The sequence below is a fragment of the Salvelinus alpinus genome, chromosome 5 (assembly GCF_045679555.1).
Source record: "Salvelinus alpinus chromosome 5, SLU_Salpinus.1, whole genome shotgun sequence".
Classification (NCBI taxonomy): Eukaryota; Metazoa; Chordata; class Actinopteri; order Salmoniformes; family Salmonidae; genus Salvelinus; species Salvelinus alpinus.
This window is the reverse complement of record NC_092090.1, coordinates 76922065-76949251: the sequence shown is the minus strand read 5'-3', so window position 1 is coordinate 76949251 and position 27187 is coordinate 76922065. Positions and strand designations below refer to the sequence as shown.

The 27187-nt window shown below is 41.2% G+C and overlaps 1 protein-coding gene across 2 annotated transcripts; it reads right to left on the bottom strand.

The window, feature by feature from the left end:
• Positions 1–1284: 1284 nt before the first annotated feature.
• Positions 1285–27187, bottom strand: LOC139576849 (synapsin-1-like). 2 transcript variants are annotated; one of them, XM_071403377.1, is made up of 13 exons: positions 26214–27187; positions 22410–22467; positions 21207–21298; positions 20407–20563; positions 20164–20253; positions 18012–18074; positions 17776–17918; positions 17529–17603; positions 17339–17441; positions 11569–11709; positions 11330–11399; positions 10682–11174; positions 1285–4702 (listed from the first exon to the last, which is right to left on the bottom strand). In XM_071403377.1, exons 1-13 carry the CDS (start codon positions 26537–26539, stop codon positions 4567–4569), a joined length of 1947 nt encoding a protein of 648 aa, XP_071259478.1. In that variant the 5' UTR covers positions 26540–27187; the 3' UTR covers positions 1285–4566. The 2 variants fall into 2 exon arrangements, with proteins under 2 accessions (XP_071259478.1, XP_071259479.1); XM_071403378.1 differs by having other exon boundaries at positions 1285–4664.

Genomic DNA, 27187 nt, shown 5'->3' with positions numbered 1-27187 from the left:
TTCCAACAGTGACAAGTAGTTTCTATGAACTTTACAGAGCTCGTGTGTTTGGCTCTTGTACTGTATATAAACCTTGAATGAACACATTTGTTGCACAAAAAAATAAGATTAAAAAAAGGCTTGATCATCTTTGGATATGTTCTATGCATGCTCTGTTTAAATTAATGGCATCACTTCAACATTGGCATTTGTGTGTAGTATTTTGTAGTAATGCTGGCAGTAAATCTTATTCACCAGATTTTTCCACCTCATGCCATGTTCATTATCCCTTTTGCATAGCTGGCATATTATGCATGAAAGTAGGGTACAATCTTAAAAGATTACCAGACATTTATAATCTACTCTGTAGCACTTTGTTACTGCCACGGCTCACTTGAAAAATAATGTAAATCTCAATGTGACTACTCTGACTTCTCATTCCTTTTAAGGTTGCTCACACCTGTTGTATAATTAGGGCCCTGTGTTCTGTAGAATCATGTGACTTAACACAATTTTATCCTGTTTAAGCCTTACACAGAAACAAGAATTATACAAAACAGTTAAGCAATTGTCTGAGGATGGTGCTGGACCATCTGACATAAAATGAAAAGGGAACAGTTTGATGAAAAACTTTTAATAAAAAGGTTCAAATCCAGTCATGTCACATGATCACGCAAAACACCGGGCCCTAGGTATAATATGCTGTATCTCTGTAGCTCTTATTACATGTTCTCCAAGCATTAAAACATTATATCTGTCCTTACAACAATATGATAAGAAAGACATCAGAAAATACACCAATAATTTAGGTCACTCCCCTCTACAGTATCCCAAGTTAGTGCATTGGTTGCTAGATCGAATCCCGAGCTGACAAGGTAAAAATCTGTCGTTCTGCACCTGAACAAGGCAGTTAACCCACTGTTCCTAGGCCGACATTGAAAATAAGAATTTGTTCTTAACTGACTTGCCTAGTTAAATAAAGGTTAAATAAAAATAAAGAAAATGGTGGTTGTGATGGGATAAAGTTCACAGTAAAGTATACTGTAGAGGCCTTTGAGTCTCCAACTAGTTGGTCAGTCAGACTGTAACCCTGCACCACCTTGTGGTCACATTGGTAGAGCGAAACCTTATTACACCAATAAAGCATAATATGACAGTTGTTCGACTGAAAAGCTCTTCTACAACTCCACAGAGGAAATGAGCCATTGGCCATTCACAGTTTTCCACTGGGCTTGCTGTCATCATGTCTGCTCAGAATGTTATTTTTGATCATCATTTGAACATTATGAAGAAAATGGTTCCTCATTGTTACTAATGGTCTTGAACTTTATTGAATATGTGCACATGTTGATAGCATAATTATTTAGGTACATTGCAAATAACATCAGAATAACATCACATATACTTTTCTACATTTATTTGAATACTCCACGATGATTTACAATATATGTAATATTTATAATTTTTGTCTATTTTAGATACATATAGATTTCTTGTTTTATACATCTGGCAGGCATCAATATTGACCATCAATTTCACAGAAATTCATAGTGCAGATAACAAAATAAAATATACTTACATCTGCATTTAGGAAAACTACTTAAGCAAAGAAAAAAGGCATACAAATTGTAAACATACATTCAAATCTATCCATCAAAAAGAATGTAAACTAAATTAACATTTCAACCCATGTCTATGAATATCAACAAACAGGATTCATATAGATTGTTTCAATTATCATGACACTCCAATGTATAATCCCCCGGAGGACTATAACTCCAAACACAGCTAAGATGTTCTCTGATGGATGTTCTCTGTTACAGGCAGTAGCAGAGAGCTGAGTAAAACAATACAAATGTATACCAATCATGTGTTTGTAGCAGGTATCATTTGAGGCTTCTCTGATCCATTCTTTCAACGGTATACCCTGACAATTCTGTTTGCTGAGTTATGATTTCCATTGAGGCCCATGATAAGATGTGTAATACACATTTTCAAACGTAGACATGTAATCCTGAATACAAGAGAAGCTAAGATAAAAAAGCTTTTTCAAAAAGTAGAAATAATGCATAATTCATGATAGTGAATGCCAGTACAGAAAAAGGGCTTAAAAATGATATAAATGCCAAAAATCCAAAACCAAAATCCACAAGTATTCATTGCACAAAATATCAACAAGCACAGCCAGCAACAGGGGGGAAACGTGACAAATCTGCATCATTCATAGGTCACGATCTGTACAACACTTCTATTTGGTTTTACAAAACAACATTTACACGTTTATGCACCACTTATCACAAGAGTTCACTGTGGATACACCAAGGGTCGATGCGTAGAGGAAGCAGAGGGGTTCTGCAGGGAGATTGGGACTTTCCGAATTAGCTCCAAAAAACAGATTGCCTGGAACACACTCTTTTTGGAAGACATATTCAGTGCCCTAGAAACAGAAGGTTTCAGCTTTGGGCTCAGGGAATATCTAGGGATTGTTTTCTGACCAATGATCAAAGGGGTCATTAATGTTTTGGGGAGAAAGTATTACGTGTAGAAAATCAAACAGAAGTATACTGCAGTGGTACTGTATATCCCACAGGGGACATACCAGTACATTTATTTTACACTGCCTACATGACCCATGGTACATTCCTTGGCTGAGCATTTATTTGGACTAGGTCCCTTGCTCACAAGCTGTGACCCTGCTGGGAGCCAGGGGACAGACAGGACAGCCACCAAAACTCTCCACTCACAGAAACAGCAGCATCCCAGGCCCTTGTGATGGCTGGTAAAATAGAGCACTGAGCTGGCTGTGTCTCTACAATCTGACATTAAAATCTCAAAAATATCACTTGACTCATGTCTTCAAGTATGATTTTGTTATATTTCATGTGCAAATACATTTGAAAGAACAAATACATTCTACCTCAATAAACACACATGCTTTCATTTGCAGTAGCTCATCATCCTCATTTCAGTGCAACGTTTGGAAGACCTGACCCCTGACACCAGTGTGTCACTTACCAGGACATCCCTGAGACAATACTATCTGACTGAACTTTGTGCCTGTGTAAGGCATGTTTCCAAATTGAGAGCTATTGAGATTTTGTCTTAATCTAACAGAAGAAGGGAGAGGGAGGCAGCAACGGCATTCTCACAAAAACAACACATACTTTTGTTATGCTAATTACGCTAGCTACTAACATGTGACAGCACAGTTACAAGCGGCGATGTGAGTGATTGAAATTGCAACCATATCTCCTTTATTGACATGCATCTAAAAAATCATAACTTAGAATGAATGAGCAACTCAAACAGCTGTAGTGTTGTTTTACTGTAACACTGAACTGACCTACTGTAGTGTTGTTTTACTGTAACACTGAACTGACCTACTGTAGTGTGAACAACACCGTGCCGACAAGTTTAATTTAACTGGGAACACTGTCATGACGATTACCAGTGTATTGTTTCCAGTATACTAGCATAAAAACAATTCCAAATGATCAAATCGTGACCAAGTAAATATCTCCCAATACATAAAAACTGTGGCAACATAGGCCACCTACTGAAATGTAATATATAACAACACCATTTAAAAAGGGACTGATGATTGATGGGGTAAGAATCTTCACCCTTACTTTTATCTGAAATTTAAACACACGTGCAACAACAAGAGAAGTGGATGTGTACTGTATGTGTGTGTGTTTGTAGGAATCATTTGGAATGTGAAGGTGATAGGGAATGTTTCAGACTGAGAGCAACAAACCTCCCACTGGGCACAGATGTCAGTTCAACATCTAGTTTTGATTTACATTTGGTCGAGTAAAAAAAATAATAATGTAATTGGATTTAAGTTAAAAGTTGGGTGAAAAAACCCAAAATGCCCTTACATTGATGACTTTTTTGCAAATCCAATCAGTTTTCCACGTTGATTCAACGACATCTCGTAGATTTTTCTGGTTGAAATAAAGTGGAAACAACATGATTTTACCATGGGCTATCTGTATTATATTCTATGTGTGGTCTTCAAATGTACAGATGTAGGATCTTAATTTGATCACTCTTTTGTTGTGGAGATTTTTCCTGCACCACAGGAAATGCAGATGAGCTTTGTGATTTACATAAATGCACTGAAAACCCACACTAACACACGGTTTTAAATATTTTTTATTTATTTAACCTTTATTTAACTAGGCATGTCAGTTAAGAACAAATTCTTATTTACAATGACGGCCTACACCGGCCAAACCCGGATGACGCTGGGCCAATTGTGCGCCGCCCTATGGGACTCCCAATCATGGCCGGTTGTGATACAGCCTGGGTTATATTAACCTCTTGGCGTATTGTACTTTTCACATAGCCAAATTAAAATCCTTTTGCTGCAGGATTATTTTGCTGCGACAATACTGGTCAAATTAAGATCCTATGTCTGTATAGGCAGTGGATGTTTTATATGTGCATTTTCACATCAATGTACATCAATGTCCATGATAGGGAGGTGTTAGTCCTATTGGTCCATTGTGTGTTGGGGAGGGGAAGGGGGAGGGTCTGCCTTTCAGTCTGTCTGTCGGCGTAGGAGGGGGCTTACTCCATCTCTCAGTCTGAGAAGAGACTAGCAAAAGACTTGCGTAGGTTGCGTATGGTCTCAGCCTTCACCTCATCCTGGCTAAGGCTGGCCCGTGGCGTTGGGGTTTCTGGAATGTTGAAGGCATTGGTAAGAGACTGGGATTTGCTATAAAGAGAGGAAATGGCAATAGAGGAGAGGAAGAGGCTATTAAAGTCATGCAGCAAACCCATGTAATGGTAAGAAGTGTAGGGTGTAATGGTAAGAAGTGTAGAGCATGGCTGGAGAAAGAAAGAGAGAGACCATACATAGGGGATAGACAGAGTTCCTTCAGTATGTATGGACATTCCTTACATAACTGATTCAGTGTACTGATCAGCTCAACTTTATATGTATACTGAATGATTGATCTGGATGCAAAGGCATGCTTTTTTAATCATCCCCCATCCCCCCTCCCCTTGACCAGTGTTCCTAGTTCCATGTTCTGGACTCGACGCCACAAACATAAATTAATTGAAGAAATTGCTTGCAGTTGTCTTTCAGTCAGTCAACTTTGGTACAACATACTATGGGGAGTCGCACTCTCACGACTTCGGTTGGAGGAGCTACAATCACACCTGACAAGGCCAATGAAATCCACGCCACACTGGAAGCCCTGTCTTCCACAGGTGATAAGTGTGAGGTTCGGATTCATTCCCTCAATTATTCCACTATTTACCTCGGTGTGAACAGGAACAATTCACGCTACTAAAACAAACAATTGGAAAACGAGACTGTCTTAAGTCACGTCAACTAAACTGTCTGTTAATAGTAGAGCGTGCTCACCCCCTGGACGTTGTGTGCTTGTCACACCCTGACCTTAGAGATCCTTTTTATGTCTCTTTTTGGTTTGGTCAGGGTGTGATTTGGGGTGGGCATTCTATGTTTTGTTTTTCTATGATTTTCTATTTCTATGTTTTGGCCGGGTATGGTTCTCAATCAGGAACAGCTGTCTATCGTTGTCTCTGATTGGAAACCATACTTAGGTAGCCCTTTTTCCCCAACTGGTTTTGTGGGAAGATGACTTTGTTTAGGGCACTTTGCTTTTGAGCTTCACGGTTTGTTTTTGTAGTGTTTATTGTTTTGTTTGGCGTCATTTTGATTTAAAAAAAGAAAATGTACGCTCACCACGCTGCACCTTGGTCCTCTCCTTTCAACAGCCGTGACAGTGCTGAAGTTTGTACTTTGTTCTCATAAGTTTCCTAATCACAAACAATGAATTATTCTTCAAATGGCTTTGCCTGGCTATAGCAATAACTAAGACAAAACTACTAACAAGCCGGATTCGCGACCATGCCCCAGTATATTAAAAGATAATGTTTGTTGTCTTGTATGTCTCGGCTCGGTGCATGCTCAGGATGCTCTCGCTCAAATCAGTTTGTGTGCAAGACTAAGAGACGGCTTGCACTGTTCCCCAACTAGTCCACGGCTCAGGTTCTCTTGACAATCATGTAGCATTCCTTACGGAGCTTGGTGTTTCCAATAGTGACTTCCTCTCCTGGGTACCCGTACCTTGGCTGAGTCGGAGTTGCGGAACGCAGAGATGGATCGGGTGCTTGGTCGACTAGAATGTCTACCGGCTCCTGTGCGCTCTGTCGACAGTTATGGGAGTCTACTCAAAGAGAGAGGGCAACCAGGTTATGTGAATATCCCCCTACCGCCTGTGTCTGCCTTGGTTAAGCACCGCTTGCCTCTCATCGCAGAAGGGTCTGGGTCCCACCTCTGTGATCCGGTTCTACGTAGACTTTTGAGACCAGGCCAGCTAACAAGCGCTGCATAGCGTGCTAGCCAGGTTAGCTAAATTGCAGAGGTGAGCTAGCTACTGCTAGCTATTCCGGCTTCCTAACGGTGGAATTGCTTGGGTAACTCTCTTGTTTAGTATACCTATCTACCATTAAGTCGCTTGGTTATTCTAAATGGGCGGTGCTACCGCAGCCATTGCCGGAGCCCCCTGTGTCCATAAGGGACTGGGCTTCATCCAAGACAATACAGTCACGGAATCACAACTACATTTGGAAGCTTGTCAATGTTTAAAGGGACATTTAAAAAAGGTTCTACTTCATATTCAGCATCTCCAGCACCACATGTGAAAATGGCACGTTTCTATGCTTTGTAGTAAACAAGAAAGAGGAAGATAAGAGTTTCCAATGACATCATCAACCAATTAGTAGACAATTAGTTAGCAATGCCTACGCATAATTGGTTAAAAAGCACACAATACACACCAATGATGTCATTGGAAACACGTATCTCCTCTATCTTTTTTACTACAAAACAGACATTACCGGTCAAAAGTTTTAGAACACCTACTCAATCAAGGGTTTTTCTTAATTTTTACTATTTTCATCAAAACTATGAAATAAGACATATGGAATCATGTAGTAACCAAAAAAGTCTTAAACAAATCAAAATACACTTTATATTTGAGATTCTTCAAATAGCCACCCTTTGGCAAACTACCTGCCCTCCAGGACATCTACACCACTCGATGTCACAGGAAGGCCAAAAAGATCATCAAGGACAACAACCACCCGAGCCATTGCCTGTTCACCCCGCTATCATCCAGAAGGCGAGGTCAGTACAGGTGCATCAAAGCTGGGACCGAGAGACTGAAAAACAGCTTCTACCGCAAGGCCATCAGACTGTTAAACAGCCATCACTAACATTGAGTGGCTGCTGCCAACATACTGACTTAAATCTCTAGCCACTTTAATAATTAAAAATTGGATGTAATAAATGTATCACTAGTCACTTTAAACAATGCCACTTTTTATAATGTTTACATACCCTACATTACTCATCTCATATGTATATACCGTACTCTATACCATCTACTGCATCTTTGCCTATGCCGTTCGGCCATCGCTTATCCATATATTTATATTTATATGTACATATTCTTATTCATTCCTTTACACTTGTGTGTAAAAGGTAGTTGTGAAATTGTTAGATTACTTGTTAGATATTACTACATGGTCGGAACTAGAAGCACAAGCATTTCGCTACACTCACATTAACATCTGCTAACCAAGTGTATGTGACCAATAAAATTTGATTTGATTTGCCTTGATGACAGCTTTGCACACTCTTGGCATTCTCTCAACCAGCTTCATGAGGTAGTCACCTGGAATGCATTTCAATTAACAGGTGTGCCTTGTTAAAAGTTAATTTGTGGAATTTCTTTCCTTCTTAATGCGTTTGAGCCAATCAGTTGTGTTGTGACAAGGTAGGGGTGGTATACAGAAGATAGCCCTATTTGGTAAAAGACCATACTATGGCAAGAACAGCTCAAACAAGCAGAGAGAAACGACAGTCCATCATTACTTTAAGACTTGAAGGTCAGTCAATCCGGAAAATTTCAAGAACTCTGGACGTTTCTTCAAGTGCAGTCATAAAAACCATCAAGCGCTATGATGAAACTGGCTCTCATGAGGACCACCACAGGAATGGAAGACCTAGAGTTACCAGCCTCAGAAATGCGCAGTGATGTCTATTTTTCTCGATGAGGGACCCGTGACCTGTTGGGAATGGACGCTCTGGCGCAACAGTGTCTTCGGACCCTCCTTTACACGTTCTGCCAGTGGTTCTGATTCAGCTCACGCTGGAGAGGGTGTGCCGGGAGGGCTTACTATTGGTTCTTGTGGCTCCTCGTTGGCCCAAGCAGTCTTTGTTCGTGGAGATCATTTGCCTTTTAGGCAGGGACCCGTGGCAACTCCCGTTGCGTAGCAACCTGTTGTCCCAGGCACACGGGCAGGTTTGGAATGCAAGGACGGAGATTTGATTCCTATGGGCCTGGCCCCTGAGAGGGCCAATCTGATGGCTAGAGGTTTACCTCTGAATGTTATTTCTACCATTCAGTCCGCAAGGGCGCCCTCCACAAGAGGGCTGTATGCGTATAAGTGGTTGAGCTCTGGTGCCAAGATAAAGGGCTGGTTCCTTTTCAGTCCGGGCATTCTCCACTTTAAACGTGTACATGGCTGCTATCACTGATTGTGCGGTTCCTGAAAAGTGTACTTTTATGGGGCTTGATGATGGTTTTGGAGGCAACCCCCTTGAGCCTCTGGAGTTGATGGATCTGAAGATCCTCTCCCACAAAACCTCCCTGCTCATGGCTTTGGCATCAGCTAAACATGTTGGGGACCTCCACGCGTTATCCGTACACCCTTCCTGTACTCAATTCGCCCCGGGCGACTCTACGGTGATGTTATGTCCAAATACGGCCTTCGCCCTGAAAGTCATGACTGTGTCCTACAGATCCTTAGCTTTGAGCAATTTCCATTTTCGCCTCCTCCTTTTGCTTCTGAAGAGCAACAGTGGTTACATGCCCTGTGTCCGGTGCAAGCTTTTCGCAAGTACATTGAACTGACCTGGGATATCCGGTTATGTGACCAGCTTTTTGTCTGTTTGCTAATCCAGCTCGCAGCAGGACGCTCTCTAAGCAGTGTCTCTTCCAATGGATTGCGGAGGCTATCACGCTGGCATATAGCAGAAAGTGGCAAGGGTTACCTACCAGGGGTGTGGCTGCATCTTGGCCGTTGTTTAAAGGGTTGACCATAGGAGATATTTGTCCTGCGGCAAGTTGGGCATCACCACACACTTTCGTGAGGTTTTATCGCTTGGATGTCACTGCTCCCAGTAAAGCCCATAGGGTGCTTACCGCTGGAACAGGGGAAAGTCAATATGCAGCGCGCCGTTTGCACAATACCCAGACTGCCGCATCTGGCGGGGTCAGGTCTGGGTGGTCTGCCATGGACCGTTTCATTTAGTATCAATCAGGATCAACTTAGGGCGTGATTATATTTCCACATAGTATGTTGAACCGAAGTTGACTGATTGAAAGGGAACATAACGTTAGGATTATAACTAATGTTCCCTGAAGGAGGGAAACGAGGTACAACACCTGTTTGGCCCCGTGCCACCCGTTCCTGGGCTCAGTGAAGAGTAGTATTAAATTGAAGGAATTAATCCTTTGCCTCACGCTTATCACCTGTGGAGGCGGTGCTTCCAGCGAGGCGCGAATTTCATTGTCAGGCGTGATTGTAGATCCGCGAAAGTGCAACTCCCCATAGTATGTTGTACCTCATTTCCTTCCTTCAGGGAACAGTAGTTAAATTCATAACATTACATTTTGACTGTTAATAGCTTGTTAAAGCCATATTTTCTATGCAATATACACTAGAAGCGTACATCATTTACTACATAATGAAACCTGCATAACCCTTTCCTTGACCCTTTCCACATTGCCCTCTATCACATGTTTTAAGGAACACTGCTTTAGTTGTAAATTATGTAGTGTTATTTAAACTCTCCTTTCCATGAGTCACTAGAGAATTACCAGGACATTAAACATGGTCAATGGTACTTAATAAAATGTCAACCAGCCTTTTGGTGGCCCTAAACGAAAAGTTGTTGGAAAATTGCACCTTGTGTATTCTACTATTCTGATGCTCATCAGTAAGTTGAGACCCTGACTGAGTTACAAAACTATATATTATAGTTATTATTTTTGGGTGGTTGGGACACCCTAGCAGCCGTGGGGCCCTACGTGGTTGTTTATGTCGCATATGCCTAGGGTCGGCCCTGACCAACCTCTCATCCATAAAATCTAGCATTATCCAAAATAAGTCCTTGTAATTTCAAGTGCAACATGAAAATGAATAATGAGCAGGAAAAGTGTGAACATTCCATTGGAATCGTCTTGAAAAGACTTGTTCATGCACACTCAGTCCAAACATTTGGATCAAATAACAAATCGCACTGTAAACATCTGATAACATATCCCATGACAAACTATAGCTACATTGATTTGCAAATTCAATATCTAGCCTACAGTACAGATATAACACCATCATGCACATCAATCCCCTTGATGAGATACAAATAAATGAAAGCTAAATCTAGAACACAGAATCCTCTCGTCAGTTACTTACTCATCCTTATCTAGAATGAGATAGACAGAGCATCCTGTGTGGCTCACAAAAACAGCCAAAAACAATAGGAGGATGTTACATCCAATATTGAGCTATTGAGTAATACAGTTGGGATACACTGAGCAAAAAGTATATTGGCATTGAATGTTTTGGAAAGCTTTATGAAAGTTTTGCTTACTTCAGTGGAGGGGTGGCTCCCATAGCAGGAGGGTCCTGGTTGGGCTTCTGAGGGGGATGGGGCTTCTGCTGCAGAGGAGGTTTTCCTCCCGGGTCTCCCTGGCCCTGGGCACTAAGGCGGGGCTGCTGAGTGGTGGGGGCCCCAGTGCGACCTTGCTGGGCTGGAGCCCTCTGCTGCTGGGGGCCCTGGGGGCCTCCTCCCTGGGACTGCTGCCTGGCAGGCTGGCCTGGCTTCTGCTGGGGCCTCTGCTGGGGCTGGCCCCCTGTGGACTTCTGGCCCATGCCTCCAAGGTGGGGGCTCTGCTGCAGCTGGGGACCTGACTGCTGTGGCCTCTGGTTTTGAGGGGAGCCCCCCAGGCTCATGGATCGCTGGGGGGATCCCTGACCAGGGGGCTGGGCTTTTGCAGGGGCCTGGCCTTGGGGAGAGGGGCGCTGCTGGGAGGGGGCTCCTTGGCGAGGGGTGGCAGTGCCGGTGGGTGTCTGTTGTGGGCCACCTGAAGGAGACAGAGCACTGTTTATCCTGTACCTATTAAGCAATCTTTTCTTCTTTTTTTTTTTTACAATTTAGCTATCATGTTACCAGCTAAAGAACAAAAGCAAGTGTCCATTGGAATTTTTGGGCCTTAATATTACAGAGCCATCTTCTTACCTTGTGGAGAAGGGCGTTGCTGAGCCTGTGGCACTTTGGGTTGTGAGATAGGCTGAGAGGATGCAGCTTTCTGCATGGCCAACATGTTACAATGAGACACAAAGTTAATGGGTTACACATACAAACCAAATATACTGTCCAATTAACAATAAAGACCACTCATCTAAACATACTCCTTTTGACAAATATTGACTCATTTTAAGTCTATTAGACTGAGTGGTGGTTAGCAATAGTGTAACCTGTGCAGCTGTGGGACGGACAGGAGAGGGACTTGCAGTGCGTGGGACTGTCTGGTTCATTTTGGAGATGACCAGGTCTGCAATTTGAGCACGGTCTTCATCCTGCTGGTCTCCAATCAGAGGCATGGAGCAACCCACCACCTGAGAGAACGAGATGGGGAAACACAAATCAAATTGTATTAGTCACATGCGGCGATTACATCAGCTGTAGACCTTACAGTGAAATGCTTACTTACAAGCCCATAACCAACAATGCAGTTTAAAAAATACGAATAAGAAATAAAAGTAACAAGTAGTTAAAGAGCAGCAGTAAAATAACAATAGCGAGACTATATACAAGGGGTACCGGTACAGAGTCTGATTAGTCGAGGTAACTGAGGTAATATGTACATGTAGGTAGAGTTATTAAAGGGACTATGCATAGATAATAAGAGAGTAGCAGCGGCGTAAAAGAGAGAGGGGGGGGGGAAATGCAAATAGTCTAGGTAGCCACAAGGTATTACAATGTTGTTACCAGTGTAATTACAGTGTTACTACACAGTTTAAGAATGCTTAAATTGCGAGCCTTTCCCAATAATGCAGTATTCAATATCAAAATAGTACGGAAGCCATGAAGCCCAAGGCAAAAAAATACAACTTAGCCTCTTGGAATTATCTCATTTGAATGACTTAGTATCTTGTTTGAACAACTTAGTATCCCGTTTGAATTACTTCATTGTTATTTTGCCTAATTAGACCTCTTTTGTTATGCAGCTTGTTGCACCATGTAATGGTTGGTGCAGCCATTCATTCATGATTCTATTCATTGATATGATTATTCATTGACAGTTCTTTGATAGCCTAAAGCAGGGCTGCTTTTGAATGCCAGAACATGTAAGTGGGCGTGTGTTGAGTGTGGAGCAGCGAGAAACAAACGGTGCCTTCTTCTCCCGCTCCAATTTTGCTCTGGTACTGCTCAGCCACAAGCTCTGGTACTGCTCAGCCACAAGCTCTGGTACTGCTCAGCCACAAGCTCTGGGCCTGCTCTGCCACAAGCTCTGGTACTGCTCAGCCACAAGCTCTGGTACTGCTCAGCCAAAAGCTCTGGTACTGCTCAGCCACAAGCTCTGGTACTGCTCAGCCACAAGCTCTGGGCCTGCTCAGCCACAAGCTCTGGGCCTGCTCTGCCACAAGCTCTGGTACTGCTCAGCCACAAGCTCTGGTACTGCTCAGCCACAAGCTCTGGGCCTGCTCTGCTTAGCATTTTATATTTCCTTTATCACTAGTCTTTTATTATGCCTATTCGGTTGTAATTATTTATCCCCCCCCCATCCACAGTAGCCTATATCTAGTTTATATTCTACTTTCTAACGTTAGGAAATGTCATTTCTATTTTGAAGGACTTCAAATGTATTCATGCATGTTTTTAGGTAGGCAATACATAGGCTACTGTGAAATCTATTTGAGATTTTCTTGGAATAGAATCAATTTAATTAAGCTAAAATATCTTAAATAAATCGTAAATAATAAAGGCCAGTATCAACTTCTTTTCATGAATAAAAGGGAAGAAATAAACTCAAGCAAACACCAATAAGCTTCACATGTGGATTGAAAGTGGGAAAGTCGCTCTACAAATGAAATATTATTATTATAAAGACAAACAAATACACATGTAAAAGCTTATTTACATAAAGGACTATTAGTGGGAATATAGCCATAATATAAACAAGAGAAAGGAGAATGGAATACATTTGAAAATCCTAAAATGTACAAATACAATGAGACAATGTGCTTTGTGCTATTTTTTTTACTTTTTTTTGATTGGAGAAAGAAAATAAGCAGAACGCCAGTATGGTGCAATAAACTTTAGTGAACTATTTACAGAAAAGATATACAAAATAATACATAGGGGCAAATCAGCCTGAATAGCAGGACGCACAACAGCAATGCATTTTGACTACTAATTCATATGCACATTGCATCTGAAACTGTTCTTTTTAGGGGTCCATCTAAGTTCATTCCACCTGGGCCTATTGACCCAGCTTTGGATATGTACTACAGACTGGTGCATAAAGACATATCCAAGCTACAGGTCTTAAATGTCCAGAATGCCCCCTCTATAGTCATCCGCCTAGTGGACAAGGGAGGCGCTGTTACTGTACAAGACTACACTGTCTAAAAGACTGAAGTACTCAGGCAACTGAATGAGCAGACGTTCTATAAAAGATTCACTAAAAACCCCACAAAAAAGCTTCTGTCATTGAGGGCATGCACAATGGTCATATCACCAAAAGAGAACACAGATTGGTGTGTAAAAAACAGCTCCACGCTGTCAATCGGCAGTCCCTAAAATACTCTTTAATTATCTTAATCCCCAAAGGGACAGGACGAATCTTCTTTGCAATGTCAGACCAGATTTGGCAGCAGGCATGAAGATCTCTATTCAATGTCAAATTCCCTGATTGATAAATATGCCCCTATGTATTGTGACACTTTCGTTTACCAAATACTCCACAATTAGACATTAGTTAAACTTCTTCCTGCTAATAAAAACACCAAATCCATCCATTACGCACAGATCTCCCTCTCAAGCGCTCCTTCTTAGGAGCTTTGCCTTATCACCAAATGAATAGGTTGTTGTCATCGGTGCTATTGAAAATTGGATAGCTTATTTATGTTTCAGTAAACCATTAGCCAACAATTCAAAGATTAAATTAATTGTCATCATGAAAGTTTATTATCGCTTTTATTTTGGTGATAAAATGTATTTATTTTTTTGTTATTGTGAACTGTAGTCTATAAAAAGTTACCCCTTTCAATTGAAGCCCTATCAGAGGAGATTCTGATAGGCTAATAAAAGCATGTTGTCCGCAGCATATACCAGCCTATAATTTCTGAAGTTTATTCATTTATTGGGGATGGATACTTTAACTGTAAGTTTAGTAATTCTATTGATGGAAAACTTGTTTACCTCTTGTGTCGCACACATTTAGTTCAACATTTGATTATAGCTCACAATCAAGCATAGCCGCAGGAAATAGGGTGCTGAAGGTGCTGCATCACCCCCTGCAAAATCAGAATAAAAAATATTTATTAATAAAAATATACAGTTGAAGTCGGAAGTTTACATACACTTAGGTTGGAGTCATTAAAACTTGTTTTTCAACCACTCCACAAATGCATTGTTAACAAACAATACATTTGTGCATGACACAAGTAATTTTCCCAACGATTGTTTACAGACAGATTATTTAACTTATAATTCACTGTATCACAATTCCAGTGGGTCAGAAGTTTACATACACTAAGTTGACTGTGCCTTTAAACAGCTTGGAAAATTCCAGAAAATGATGTCATGGCTTTAGAAGCTTCTGATAGGCTAATTGACATAAGTTGAGTCAATTGGAGGTGTACCTGTGGATGCATTTCAAGGCCTACCTTCAAACTCAGTGCCTCTTTGCTTGACATCATGGGAAAATCAAAATAACTCAGCCAAGAGCTCAGAAAAAATTGTAGACCTCCACAAGTCTGGTTCATCCTTGAGAGCAATTTCCAAACACCTAAGGTACCACGTTCATCTGTACAAACAATAGTATGCAAGTATAAACACCATGGGACCACGCAGCCTTCATACCGCTCAGGAAGTAGACGCGTTCTGTCTCCTAGAGATGAACATACTTTGGTGCAAAAAGTGGAAATCAATCCCAGAACAACAGCAAAGAACCTTGTGAAGATGCTGGAGGAAACGGGTACAAAAGTAACTATATCCACAGTAAAACGTGTCCTATATCGACATGACCGCTCAGCAAGGAAGAAGCCACTGCTTCAAAACCTTCATAAAAAAGCCAGACTACGGTTTGCAACTGCACACGGGGACAAAGATCGTACTTTTTGGAGAAATGTCCTCTGGTTTGATGAAACAAAAATGCATGAGGGCCTAGTGCACTTCACAAAATATATGGCATCATGAGGAAAGGAAATTATGTGGATATATTGAAGCAACATCTCAAGATATCGGTCAGGAAGTTAAAGCTTGGTCGCAAATGGGTCTTCCAAATGGACAATGACCCCAAGCATACTTCCAAAGTTGTGGCAAAATGGCTTAAGGACAACAAAGTCAAGGTATTGGCGTGGCCATCACAAAGCCCTGACCTCAACCCTATAGAAAATGTGTGGGCAGAACTGAAAAAGCGTGTGCGAGCAAGGAGGCCTACAAACCTGACTCAGTTACACCAGCTCCGTCAGGAGGAATGGGCCAAAATTCACCCAACTTATTGTGGGAAGCTTGTGGAAGGCTACCCGAAACGTTTGACCCAAGTTAAACAATTTAAAGGCAATGCTACCAAATACTAATTGAGTGTATGTAAACTTCTGACACACTGGGAATGTGATGAAGGAAATAAAAGCTTAAATGAATCATTCTCTCTACTATTATTCTGACATTTCACATTATTAAAATAAAGTGGTGATCCTAACTGACCTAAGACAGGGAACTTTTACTCTGATTAAAATTCAGGAATTGTGAAAAACTGAGTTTAAATGTATTTTGCTAAGGTGTATGTAAACTTCCGACTTCAACTGTATATAAATATTTGACTACAAAATAAGTGCATTGGGCCTTTTACTAGTATTAGTGGAGCAATATAGTAGATATAGTTGTTGCCTGTCCCTTTCCCTGCGATTGTCATTCTAATGGTATCCAGAAAGAATAAAACCCTTTCCTCAAACATTTACATCAAAAGGTGAAAAGTTATGGGCAAAGCCACAAAATATTCATATTAAATATTTTTCAAATCAAATAACAGAGAAAACAACCACTTTTTGTGCAGTATTAATTGTTTTCTTTCTCCAGTCAAACCTAATTCTAAGCTTTTAAAATATATTCCATTCTTCCTCTTGTTTATATTGTGGCTTTATTCCCACTAACATTTATTTATGTAATTAAGCTTTCACATGCATATTTTTCTGTCTTTATAATAATAATAATTCATTTGTAGAGTTTATTGGTGTTTGAGATTATTTATTCCCTTTATTTAATGAAAATAAACTGATACTGGCCTTTATTATTTATTTTAGCTTAACTAAATGGATTTATATTGTGGTGTTTCTATTCCAAGAAAAATGTAAATACATTGTACAGTAGCCTATGTATTGCCCACCTAAAACATCTGTTAATACATTAGAAGTTCTTCAAAATAGAAACTACATATCCTAATGTTAGAAAGTAGAATATAAACTAGATATAGGCTACTCTGGGCGGGGTAGGCTAAATAATTACATCCAAATAGGCCTAATTAAAATAATACTGATAAAGGAAACAAAAATGCTAGACAGAGCACGCCCAGAGCTTGTGGCTGAGCAGTACCAGAGTGAAATTGGAGCGGGAGAGAAGCTGCTCAATTACTCTCTGCTCCTTGCTCCACACTCACCCACTTACATGCTCTGGCCTTCAGTCCTGCTTTAGGCTATCAAAAAACTGTCAATTCATAATCATATCAGTGGATGGAATTAGTGAATGAATGGCTGCAGCAACCATTACACGGTCTGACAAGCTGCATAACAAATTAGGCCTAATTAGACAAAGGAACAATGAAGTTGTTTCGAACGAGATACTAAGATGTTCAAATAAGATATTATTATTTTTGGGGGTCTTGGGCTTCAGGGCTTCCGTAAAATTTATTTATTTATTTTTAAATAAAAAAACATGCGAAATAAGAAAGAAAACTGGAGAGTGTAAGCTATATAATAAGTATAAGAGCAAAATTGTTAACAATACTTCTAATCCTTTTACCTCTATAATGTAATCCTTGCCATCTTTTCCATGCAGAGCCTCCACAGCGCACATATCCAAACCGCCAAACACCTCAGAGCAGGAGTCCACCCACATCCGATACCTACGATGTTGGAGAACACTGCTAGTAACTACTAAACGCACTGCTGTCTGTCTGATGCACAAAAGCCCAGTCTGTGTTAACACTCACCTGTCTGACATGGCTATCTGTTCCAGCATAGCTGAACCAGTGTTTGTTTTCCAGTTCCCTGAAATTGATGTCCGCCTGATAAACAGACAAGATCTACCGTTTAGCATGTTCTCTGTTGATCATATTATTCACATCAATGTTGGGATATGCAGAATAAATTATCTGTAGCCTGTGCTGAATAGCTTGGGGATTTGTAGAATGGATTGACCTCAGTCACTACAACAAGGAGCTTATTTTTTTCACTCACATGTAGGCCTTGTAATTGTCTCCGATCTTCTGGATGCGGACATCGTACTTTGCATCGATGAAAGGTTCAGATGTGGCATAGGTCTTGGTCAGGGCAACAACACTGGCAATATCTTGGAAGTCATATTGATTGTCCACTTTCACCTGTAGGGTAGAGTCATGATTGTGAAGCATAAACACTAATCCAGGCCTACTTTGTATCATTTAAAATCAGAAACAAGAGCAGTCCAGTCCTACCTTCCCTATCCCTGAGTGGGCGTGGCCCATTTTCACCACCACAGGGAAACCAGGAGTGGTAATCTGCAGCAAAAGACAACACAACATCCCCATTTGAAAACATCATACTACACAGGCTCCAGACATGCAGGTAGGTTTGTGGCCAGGTAGGTTTGTTTGACTAAAGAGAATGTATAGCACAGCATTTCTTAGTAAATTGCTAATTGAGTAAACTGTAAACTCAAATTGAGCTGCTGTTATTTGTTAAATGTGCCAGGATGCAGTTAAATAACAAAGTATCATCACGTTTTACTGTGCATTCGGAAAGCATTAAGATCCCTTCCCTTTTTTCCACATTTTGTTACGTTACACCCTTATTCTAAAAAGGATTAAATAACTTATTTTTCTCATCAATCTACACACAACACCCAATAATCACAAAATGAAAGCAGTTTTTCGCAAAATTTTTGCTAATTATTACAAATAAAAAACAGAAATACCGTATTTACATAAGTATTCAGACCCTTTGCTATGAGACTCGAAATTGAGCTCAGTTGCATCCTGTTTCCATTGATCATCCTTGAGATGTTTTTAAAACTTGATTGGAGTCCACCTGTGGTAAATTCAATTGATTGGGCATGATTTGGAAAGGCACACACCTGTCTATATAAGGTCAAACAGTTGACAGTGCATGTAAGAGCAAGAACCAAGCCATGAGGTCGTAGGAATTGTTCGTAGAGCTCTGAGACAGGATATTGTCGAAGCACAGATCTGGGGAAGGGTACCAAAAAAATGTTTGCAGTAAAATGTTTGCAGTTCCCATTCTTAAATGGAAGAAGTTAAAAACCACCATGACTCTTCCTAGAGCTGGCCGCCAGGACAAACTGAGCAAACGGGGGAGAAGGGCTTTGGTCAGGGAGGTGACTAAGAACCTGATTGTGACTCTAACAGAGCTCCAGAGTTCCTCTGTGGCAGGAGAACCGTCCAGAAGGACAACCATCTCTGCAGCACTCCACCAATCAGGCCTTTATGGTAGAGTGCCCAGACTGAAGCCACTCCTCAGTAAAAGGCACATGACAGCCCGCTTGGAGTACTCTCAGATCATGAGAAACATGAGAAACAAAATTCTCTGGTCTGATGAAACCAAGATTGAACTCTTTGGCCCTGAATGGCAAGTGTCACGTCTGGAGGAAACCTGGCACCATCCCTAGGGTGAAGCATGGTGGTGGCAACATCATGCTGTGGGGATGTTTTTCAGCTACAGGGACTAGGAGACTAGTCAGGATCAAGGGAAAGATGAACGGAGCAAAGTACAGCGAGATCCTTGATGAAAACCTGCTCCAGAGCGCTCAGGACCTCAGACTGGGGGTAAGCATTCACCTTCCAACAGGACAACAACCTTAAGCACACAGCCAAGACAACACAGGAGTGGCTTCAGGACTAGTCTCTGAATGTTCTTGAGTGGCCCAGCCAGAGCCCGGACATGAACCCGATCGAACATCTCTGGAGAGACCAGAAAATCGCTGTGCAGCGATGCTCCCCATCCAACCTGACAGCGCTTAAGAGGATCTTTAGAGAATGGGATAAACTCCCCAAATACAGGTGTGCCAGGCTTGTAGCGTCATACCCGAGGCTGTAATCGCTGCAAAAGGTGCTTCAACAAAGTACTGCGTAAAGGGTATGAATACCTATGTAAATGTTAGAATATGTGTGAATGTGCTGAGGGCATCATGAGCCCAAACAGCAGCAGTAAAACTTTCAGAGTTATGGAGCGATTCATGTTGATCATTGAGGCGAGCTGCGCCTAGAGCAGACCAGCGACTGCGGGTGTGGAGGGGGGCAACACTGTGGCAGCACAGACACTGATCTCATTGCAGTGCTACTGAGGGGATCCATAGGGCGCAGGAAAAATCAAACCCACTCTGGCTCTACTGCGACCTGTACACATGAACCCTCAGTCTAATCAGAGACAATATTAAGATTGATTGTTGTGATAGATCTGAGATGGATTATTGATGTGTGCTAGCTTTGTCCTTTTCTTACTGGACATAGAAATGTGTTATTCTAACAGAAGGGCCACCTAATAGTCTTTGCTTAGGTCTGTTTAGTGTGAAGACATGGCCATGTCGTGGTGGGGGGAGGAGTAGAGGGAAGCAGATGGCAAAACACCCACCATTTCTCTGTGGTTGGGATAGTAAACCTGCTCGATCAGTGGGAATTCCTCTGGTCCCAGTTGCTTGTACAATCTCACCATATTAGCAAACTGAAACGAGACGTGATAATACACAAGAGGTGACTTTTTCAGTTAAATCAAAAGTCATGATCTGTCTAGCAGTCATGGCTGTTTACTTGAATTAGATTAGGCTCAGAAAGCAAACAACAAACAATTGAATCTGCTTTAAATTGCCACGCTTACCACCCATGGTTTGTCACAGAAGTTGTAGACAGAGTGTAGAGAGTTTACACCCGTGAGACCAGCATACTGTAACCCAATCACTATGTGTCGGTGGTCTCCATTCTTGGCCATACTGAAGGCATGCTGCCTAACCAGCACAAAGTCTGGCCTGAAACACCTTGGAAAATTTATAAATCACACATTACCAATACATTATATTCAAACAGACATGTCAACATTTTATTCTGCCTTTTGCACTTGAAAATAACAAGAAATCATGCATATCTTGTAACATAAGCAATCAGGACACACTTATAATATTGTCGCGCCCTGATCTGTTTCACCTGTTCCTGTGATTGTCTCCACCCCCTCCAGGTGTCGCTTATTTTCCCCAGTGTATTTATCCCTGTGTTTCCTGTCTCTCTGTGCCAGTTCGTCTTGTATGTTAGTCAAGTCAACCAGCGTTTTTTTCCCATTCTCCTTTTGCTATTCTCTATTTGATAGTCTTCCCGGTTTTGACCCCTGCCGGACTCTGGACTACTTTCCCACCTGCTTGATCATCCTGCCTGCCCTGACCTTGATTCTGCCTGCCCTCTGGTACCTGCCTGCCCTCTGGTACTCTGAACTGGTTTTGACCCATTTGCCTGTCCACGACCATTCTCTTGCCTTACCCTTTTGGATTAATAAATATTGTAAGACTCCAACAATCTGCCTCCTGTGTCTGCATCTGGGTCTCGCCTTGTGTCATGATAGATATTTGTGTCTGATTATCTTAAACATCATGTAGAACACTGTATTCAAAGGATGTACAGTAGACTTACTTGGTCACCATGGTTCCATTCCGGATTGCTTCGATATCAACACTATAGCCCCCTGTAGCATGCGCTATTAGGTTGATTTCAGAGAAGTCAGCCTGAGTGGACAACATCCGTGTTAATCCAAGTCAAACCTCAATGTGATCATAACAGGGACATGTTACGGTTATAGTTCACTGCAAAAATCAACGTATTCCAGGCGTGATGAAATTAGATTTTTTCCATTTCTTTGGAGTTGAGACAGGTGGCTCTACAAAATAGATGGTGTGGAACATTGATTCATCTTCACATTAGCCCACTTAAGAGATCAGAATTGTCTGACAGACTTTGATTTTGGAGTGAACTACTGTATTACTTCAATGGCTTTGTCCACAAAAACTGAGGCAGAAGGTAGCCATTATCACCTCCACAGATAATGAGACATGCTGAGACTCATGGGGTGCATAGTGGAAACACTCTAATGCAACATAAAAGGAGCAGACAGAAATAGGAGACATTGAAAATGCCGGTAGAGAAAATAATCCAGAAGCATTTTCAAGTCTTCATTTACAAAGCACAGAGGGTAGCATTAACTTCATTGTTCTATAAAGCCACCACCGGGTATAAATGTTTTGGGGTCCATGAGATCATTTTATTTTCCATGGATATTGTTAGCAGATTCAGAGTGACCTATTTCCTTAATATATTTGACAAATATGACAACATTATTATCACACTTGATAATTATCCAACTGTCAGTCCGCTTAACATAGTTCAACTATACAGTATGTGCATGTCTTGGGATTTCTTTGATTCATTGTTTATTGCATACAGTAAGTGCAGGTCTGCAGCACCCATGTACACTCCTAGAAAAAACGGTTTCAAAAGAGTTCTTCAGCTGTTCCCTTTGAAAAACCCTTTTAGGTTCCGGGTATAACTATTTTGGGTTCCATGTAAAACCCTCTGTGTAAAGGGTTTTTACATGGAACCCAAAAGGGGTTCCCCTATGGCGACAGCTGAAGAAGCATTTTAGGTTCTAGATAGTACTTTTTTTTCTAAGAGTGTAGATGCAGGGGTTGTCTATCTGTGTGCTTCAAGCCCTGTACTCAATAACACCCATCATGAGGTGACCTGTGAGTTTCATTGGCTGTTCTATAACCTCAAATCTCCTCTCTCCATCTCTGATATAAAATAGACAATTAAAATAACAAAGGTGAACAAGCAACCCACCTGTTCCACCTTAATGTCAAATTCACCATGAATCTTTTTACCTTTGAAGACCTTTACCCTAGAGAAGAAAGGCAAGAGAAAATATTTGAATTGCATAAAAACTAGGACTACTTTGGAGAGTAGTTTTGTAATGCTATCTCACAAGCATACTTGATGTACAGTGCCTTCAGAAAGTATTCACACCCCTTGACCTTTTTTCACATTTTGTTGTGTTACAGCCTGTTTACAAATTAATACAAAAATGACAAGCTGAAATGTCTTGAGTCAATAAGTATTCAACCCAATTTTTATGGCAAGCCTAAATAAATTCTGGAGTAAAAATGTGCTTATCAAGTCACATAATAAGTTGCATGGACTCACTCTGTATGCAATAATAAAGTTTGACATGATTTTTTAATGACTACCTCTTCTCTGTACCCTACACATACAATTACAGTACGTTCGGAAAGTATTCAGACCCCTTGACCTTTTCCACATTTTGTTACGTTACTGCCTTATTCTAAAATAGATAAAATAAAAGATTTTCCTCATCAATCCACACACATTATCCCACAATGACAAAGCGAAAACAGGTTTTTAGAAATGTTTGCAAATGTATTTAAATTTTTGAAAAACAGTGGCCTCCACCCTGACCAAGGCCCTTCTCCTCCAATTGCTCAGTTTCAGTTTGGCAGGGCGACTAGCTCTAGGAAGAGTCTTGGTGGTTTGAAACTTCTTCCATTTAAGAATCCTGTGAATCAAAGAATTGTCTTCTTTGGGACCTTCAATGCTGCAGACATTTTTTGGTACCCTTCCCCAGATCTGTGACTCGACACAATCCTGTCTCGGAGCTCTACGGACAAGTCCTTCTAACTCATGCCTTGGTTTTTGCTCTGACATGCACTGCCAACTGTTGGAACTTATATAGACAGGTGTGCATCTTTTCAAATCATGTCCAATCAATTGAATTTACCACAGGTGGACTCCAATCAAGTTGTATAAATATCTCAAGGATGATACATTTGAACAGAATTCACCTGAGCTCAATTTCGAGTCTCATCGCAAAGGGTCTGAATAATTATATACTTAAGGTATTTTTACATTTTTAATTTCTAAATTTCTAAAAACCTGTTTTCGCTTTGTCATTATGAATGTTGTGTATAGATTGATGAGGAAAAAACAATTTAATACATTTTAGAATAAGGCTGTAATGTAACAAAATGTGGATAAAGTTAAGGGGTCTGAATAGTTTCCGAAGGCACTGATACTGTAAGGTCCCTCAGTCGAGCAGTGAATTTCAAACATCGATTCAACCACAAAGACCAAGGAGGTTTTCCAATGCCTCGCAAAGAAGGGCACCTATTGGTAGATGGGTAAAAAAGCAGACCTTGAATATCCCTTTGTACATGGTGAAGTTATTAATTACACTTTGGATGGTGTATCAATGCACCCTGTCACTACAAAGATACATGCGTCCTTCCTAACTCAATTTCTGGAGAGGAAGGAAACCGCTCAGGGACGTCGCCATGAGACCAATGGCGACTGTAAAACAGTTACAGCGTTTAATGGCTGTGATAGGAAAAAACTGAGGATGGATCAACAACATTGTAGTTACTCTATACTAACCTAAATGACAGAGTGAAAAGAAGGAATTCTGTACAGAATACAAATATTTTAAAACAAGCATCCTGTTGCAATAGGCACTAAAGTAAAACAGCAAAAAATGTGGCAAAGAAACTAACTTGAATACAAAGTGTTCTAAGCACAGGCAGAATCCTAGAGGAGAACCTGGTTCAGTCTACTTTCCAACAGACACTGGGAGACAAATTCACATTTCAGCAAGAAAATAACCTAAAACACAAGCACAAATATACAATGGAGTTGTTTACCAAGATATCATTGAATGTTCCGGAGTGGCCTAGTCATAGTTTTGACTTAAATTGTCTTGAAAATCTATGGCAAGACTTGAAAATGGCTGTCTAGCAATGATCAACAACCAACTGAACAGAATTTGAAGAATTTTTTAAAGAATAATGAACAAATATTGTACAATCCAGGTGTGCAAAGCTCTTAGAGACTTACCTAGAAAAACTCACAGCTGTAATCTCCGCCAAAGATGATTCTAACATGTATTGAGTCAGGGGTGTGAATACATTTGTAAATTAGATATTTCATTTTCATTTTCAATATATTTGCTAAAATTTCTAATAACATGTTTTCACTTTGTCATTATGGTGTATTGTGTGTAGATGGGTGAAAATCGACTTAATCGATTTTGAATTCAGGCTGTAACACAACAAGATGTAAAATAAGTCAAGGGGTATGAATACTTTCTGAAGTAACTGTAGATATACATGTATTATCAAATAAAACTAACCCAGTTTAACACACTGGAAAGGAACATGAACTATCATGGACCAAGAAATCATCATGGTATCTTACACATTTGGCCTAAGGTAAATACTGAATCATTTGGGGCTCTCATATGGGCTGATAAGCAGACCAAAAAAATTTACATTCTGAATGTGCCCTTATTTGGCCTGAAAGAACCATTTGAATATGTAGCCTAGTCTAGTTACCATGCCTGGCACAAGTGAGGCTATCTGGAATGTGCTGGTGGTACAAAAGTGCAATTGCACCATTTGCATTGCCCAAGACATCTTCATTATATCAGTGGCCTATGTAGGTATGATAATAACTGTGGATAACATTGATCAACACTGATTGTACAAAACATCAGGATCATCTGCTCTTTCCATGACATAGACTGACCAGGTGAATCAGGGGAATCCTGGTGAAGCTATGATCCCTTATTGATGTCATTCGTTAAATCCACTTCAATCATTGTAGATGAAGGGGAGGAGACAGGTTAAAGAATGATTTTTAAGCCTTGAGACAGTTGCAACATGGATTGTGTATGTGTGCTATTCAGACGGTGAATGGGCAAGACAAAATATTTAAGTGCCTTTAAATGGGGTATGGTAGTAGGTGCCAGGCACACCGGTTGAAGTGTGTCAAGAACTGCAACCCTGCTGGATTTTCACGCTCAACAGTTTCCCGTATGTATCAAAAATGGTCTACCACCCAAAGGACATCCACAACTGTGGGAAGCATTGGAGTCAACATGGGCCAGCATCCCTGTGGAATGCATTCGACGCCTTGTAGAGACCATCCCCCAACAAATTGAGGCTATTCTGATTGCAAAAGGGGGTGCAACTCAATATTAGGAAGGTGTTCCTAATGTTTTATTCACTCGGTGTACACTGTAGTCTGCAGCAGTTGGGCGGCAGGTAGCCTGGCGGTTAAGAGCGTTGGGACAGTAACCGAAAGGCCGCTGGTTTGAATCCCTGAGCCGACTAGGCGAAAGGCCCTTAACCCTAATTGCTCCTGTAAATTGCTCTGGATAAGAGTCTGCTAAATTAGTAAAATGTGGTCTCGTTGTGTGTGTGTGTGTGTGTGTGTTACTATCCTTGTGGGGACCAAACAATTGATTCGCATTCAAAATCCTAACCCTTAACCCCTAACCCAACCATAACGCCTAACCTAACCCCACATTCTAACCCTAACCCTAATTGTAACCCTATCCCTAAAATTAACCCCTAAGCCTAAAATAACCTTTTTCCTTGTGGGGACTGGCGAAATGTCCCCACTTGTCAGAATATTCCTTGTTTTACTATCCTTGTGAGGATATGTGTGCGTGTGTGTTATGACCATAGTAAAGATGAATTATATCCTAATGACGTTGTGTTTCTTGGTAGCATACTGACACCTATTTGAGTCTAGACAGGGGCCATAACGTGTAACCTTACACAGCACTCTCCTTACCAGTCTGTTTGTTGCTCATCAATTACCAGGAGTATCTTGGCACCAGAGGCAACGCCTGCTTTGTCTGCTACCTCGGTGACTTTCTCAGCAACAGCAGCAGTGGTTTGTTTGACAGATTTAGTAAAGGAAGATAAAAATCCAGCTCCGGCTCCGCTGCCAGTGCCCTCCGACTGCTGGCTGGTAGACAGACGCCTCTCCGGTGGTCCAGGCGACACTACTGCAGGGTCTTGCTGAGGCGGGTCAGGGCGTTGTAGATCAGTCATGTACCCATCGGGCAAATTGGACATAAAATTGCTGTCCGACAGCCGACGACGCAGGTAATTCATGTTGAAATTTTTTGGCTACGAAAAGGTGTATGGTGAATCCTGCTCTCTGATGCAAATGTATGAATTAGCCTACCAATAGCCTATAACACTATTTTGACATTTGAATCGAAGGATCAGTGGGAAATGTATCAACCCTGAGTCGCAGAAGAAAAAACAAGTTAAGTCGTTAAAATAGGTATCTCCATAAAATTATTTTATTTCCAAATCTATAGATTGGTTGGCCTGTATCCCCTTCAAGGTTTAGACCTCTTCAATTGACTCGAAGAAGGATTATCGGTCACGATGAGAAAACACAGTCAACACGAATATCTAAGCTTCGCCTACCTCAACCAATTGTCCAAATTCGAGCCGCATCCATCAAAACATTAGTGAGTGGCTGCGTAAAATAGATAACATGTGAGTCTGGCATCCACGTCCACTGACCATACAGGCCGTGCTTCGGTCTCCTTTCTAGGGAACGGAGGTTCCGTGATTTACACTTGGGTTTCCAGAATTTGTCTTATTGCATCACCCCTATCCAATCTTTCCTTCGAGGTTCGGCGCAGTTTTCCCGTCTATCCTGCGTCACTCCCTTGCATCCCTTTGAGAGGAGAGGGGCAGGTTGGGATGAGGGGTGGTGCTGAGGAGAGACGACTGAGGGGCGTTGCT